The sequence below is a fragment of the Vicugna pacos genome, chromosome 22 (genome assembly GCF_048564905.1).
Source record: "Vicugna pacos chromosome 22, VicPac4, whole genome shotgun sequence".
In the NCBI taxonomy this organism is placed as follows: domain Eukaryota; kingdom Metazoa; phylum Chordata; class Mammalia; order Artiodactyla; family Camelidae; genus Vicugna; species Vicugna pacos.
Window position 1 is genome coordinate 30,529,045 of NC_133008.1, and position 2,437 is coordinate 30,531,481.

Consider the following 2,437-nt stretch of genomic DNA (forward strand, 5'->3'; position numbering starts at 1 on the left):
TAGACGCTCCCATGGAACGCCTAGCATCCTTACGGCCCCAGTCTCCATGCAGTCAGTCCCATTTTCCAGGGGAAAATACTGAGACTTAGAAAGAGGGTAGCCACTGGCCAGGTCTCCCTGACAGTTGTTGGCAGAGCTTGGCCCAGGCTGCCCAAAGGATGGGGCACATGCAGGTTCTGGCTAAGGTCAAATTGGGAGGTTCATGTCATGTCCTAGGATGGGAGAGAGTTGGGGGAGGGGGTGTTCCTAGCTGGGAGAACTGTGTTCCTCTAGAATGCTGTGTGGTCCCAGGGAAGTGGCTTGACCTTTCTGAGCCTCAAGTTGGCTCCTCTTCTGCAACGTGAGGGCAAGATTTCTGAACACCGGAGTGTGACGCCTGAAGGACGTCCCAGGGCTTGAAAGCCATTGCAAAGCCTGGCACATAGTAGGTGCTCAGGAAATGAGTTCTGGATCTTTCCTGAGCCTCTCCTCCCTCCCATGGCTCTGGCTCTGAGTAACGACCAGGTCAGGATGGGCCTCAGGGACACCTGGGGTACTTGGGACCCTGACGCCCTCCCCAGGGTGCCTGGAACCCAAGGAGGCGGCCCCACCTCTCACTTCCTGTGGCACCAGCCACACCCTGCCCTAGGATGCCCTGGGCAGCCCACTTCCTCCTCTAGCCAGAGCTGCAACCTCAGAACCTTCTGGACAGGGGCGAGGACAGACGGAGCAGGATGGATAGGCTCTGGACTAATCCCGGCCCACTCTCCCTTCTCGCGGCTCTGGTCCCCTCGCTGGTTCAGGCCCAGCCCTGTAAGGCTTTGGGAGGGAGTTGGGGTGGGTGGGGAAGGGAGCCCTAGTCTGGCGGCCCCAGTTAGCTGACCCCGCCCTGTTCCCCGCCCGCAGTGGCCCAGCGGAAGCCGTGGCTGGTGGGGCTGGGGGCTACGCTGGCCTTCCTCTTCCTCATCTTTGTCCTCACCTTGGTCTATGCCGTCTGCTGCAGAGAGTCCCGGGAAAGGTGGGTCGTCATTTTTCTGAGCCCTTCCCTCCTGAAATCTCTAAACCTCTCCCCTCTGAGCCCCTCCCCTCTCCAAGCCCCTTCCGTTACTGAGATCCTCGCTTCTCTGAGCATCCTCCGAGGAGGCAGGGCAGGACCAGTGGGTAATTATTCTTTGATTTAGAATCGATGGGGGTCTCACATAATCTCACTGACTTTCCTCCTGACTATCTACCTGCAAAAAGAGACTGGCTTCCTCCCAGAGAATCCCATTCCTCATATGTGTTTCAACTGGGATCTATAAAGTCTTTATCACATCCCCAACCCCACTCATCTATCCACCCATCTATTCACATCCACTTGTCCATCTATTTATCCATCCACCCATCCATCCCTCCCTCCCTCCAGCTGTCCATCATCCATCCGTGATCTCTCCCTCCCTTCTCTCGCCTTCCCTCCCTCCATCACCCATCCACCCATCCATACATTCATCTGTTCACCCATCTGCTCATTAGCCCATCCACTAATCCCTCAATCCATCCTCTCATCCATCAATCCATCCCTCATCTCTCTGCCCATCCACTCAACCATGGTTTTGACACCCAGGAAGTGGGGGGGCAGGGGGAGTAGACGTTAAGAGCTTGGTTTGGGATCATGCAACTCAAGCGGGGGTTCCTGCACTTCCTTAGTGTCCTAAGCTGCCTGAGCCTCAGCATCCCCTCTGTACAATGGGAACAAGCTTGCCTGCAGGACTCAGAGGTTCTGTGAGACTCGTTAAGAGGCCTGGACCACTGTCAGTCCTTTTCACTTTGGTTATCTTGGCCCCTCTTGTCTCCACAGCAATAAAGATAAGGAAGAGGAGACTGTGAGAAAGGAGAAGGAGGGAGAGGGTGACTGGGGGCTGGAACTAGAGGAGAAAGAGGAGCCTCCGAACCATGAAACAGTGGCGAGCTCTTCCACATGAAACCTTTGCACCTGCCTCCACCAGGCAGCCCCCAAGGGATGCCCCAATGCCTTCTCCGTACCCTACTGGCAAAGACCTGGTCCTGGGGCAGATGAGATGACTCTGTCTGGGATTCAGGGTAGAGCGCCCCTGAGTGCAGAGGACTCGGGACCAGCACAAGCCCCTCTTGAAGGGCTCTCTGCGTGCTACTTGGCCATGACACACTCCTTCCCAAGCTCGGTCTTCACCTGGTGATTCTTTCTGAGCATGGAGGGCACCCCTGGACAAGGAGCTGCCTGCATGTGAGACCCCCACTATCTCCTACCTCTGCCCAGTCTGCACCACAGCCATCTCTCCTTGCCCACCGCCTGAGTTCTTCTCCCACTTCTGGTTTCTATTGCCCTTTGGATTTCATCAGAGAAGCCAGCTCCTCCTGTTGCTCAGGAGCAAGCGCTTCCAAGAGCTTTTGAGGCCTTGCTTTGACGAGCCCACAGGAATCACCTGGCTCCCAGCCCCTC

At 56.5% G+C, this 2,437-nt stretch overlaps 1 protein-coding gene across 1 annotated transcript; it reads left to right on the forward strand.

The window, feature by feature from the left end:
• The first annotated feature begins 678 nt into the window (after positions 1–678).
• On the forward strand, positions 679–2,076 carry LOC102537728 (small integral membrane protein 24-like). Its single transcript, XM_006206404.4, has 3 exons — positions 679–792; positions 886–997; positions 1,817–2,076. The coding sequence occupies exons 1-3, from the start codon at positions 714–716 to the stop codon at positions 1,938–1,940; spliced, it is 315 nt and encodes a 104-aa protein (XP_006206466.1). The 5' UTR covers positions 679–713; the 3' UTR covers positions 1,941–2,076.
• Positions 2,077–2,437: the final 361 nt, after the last annotated feature.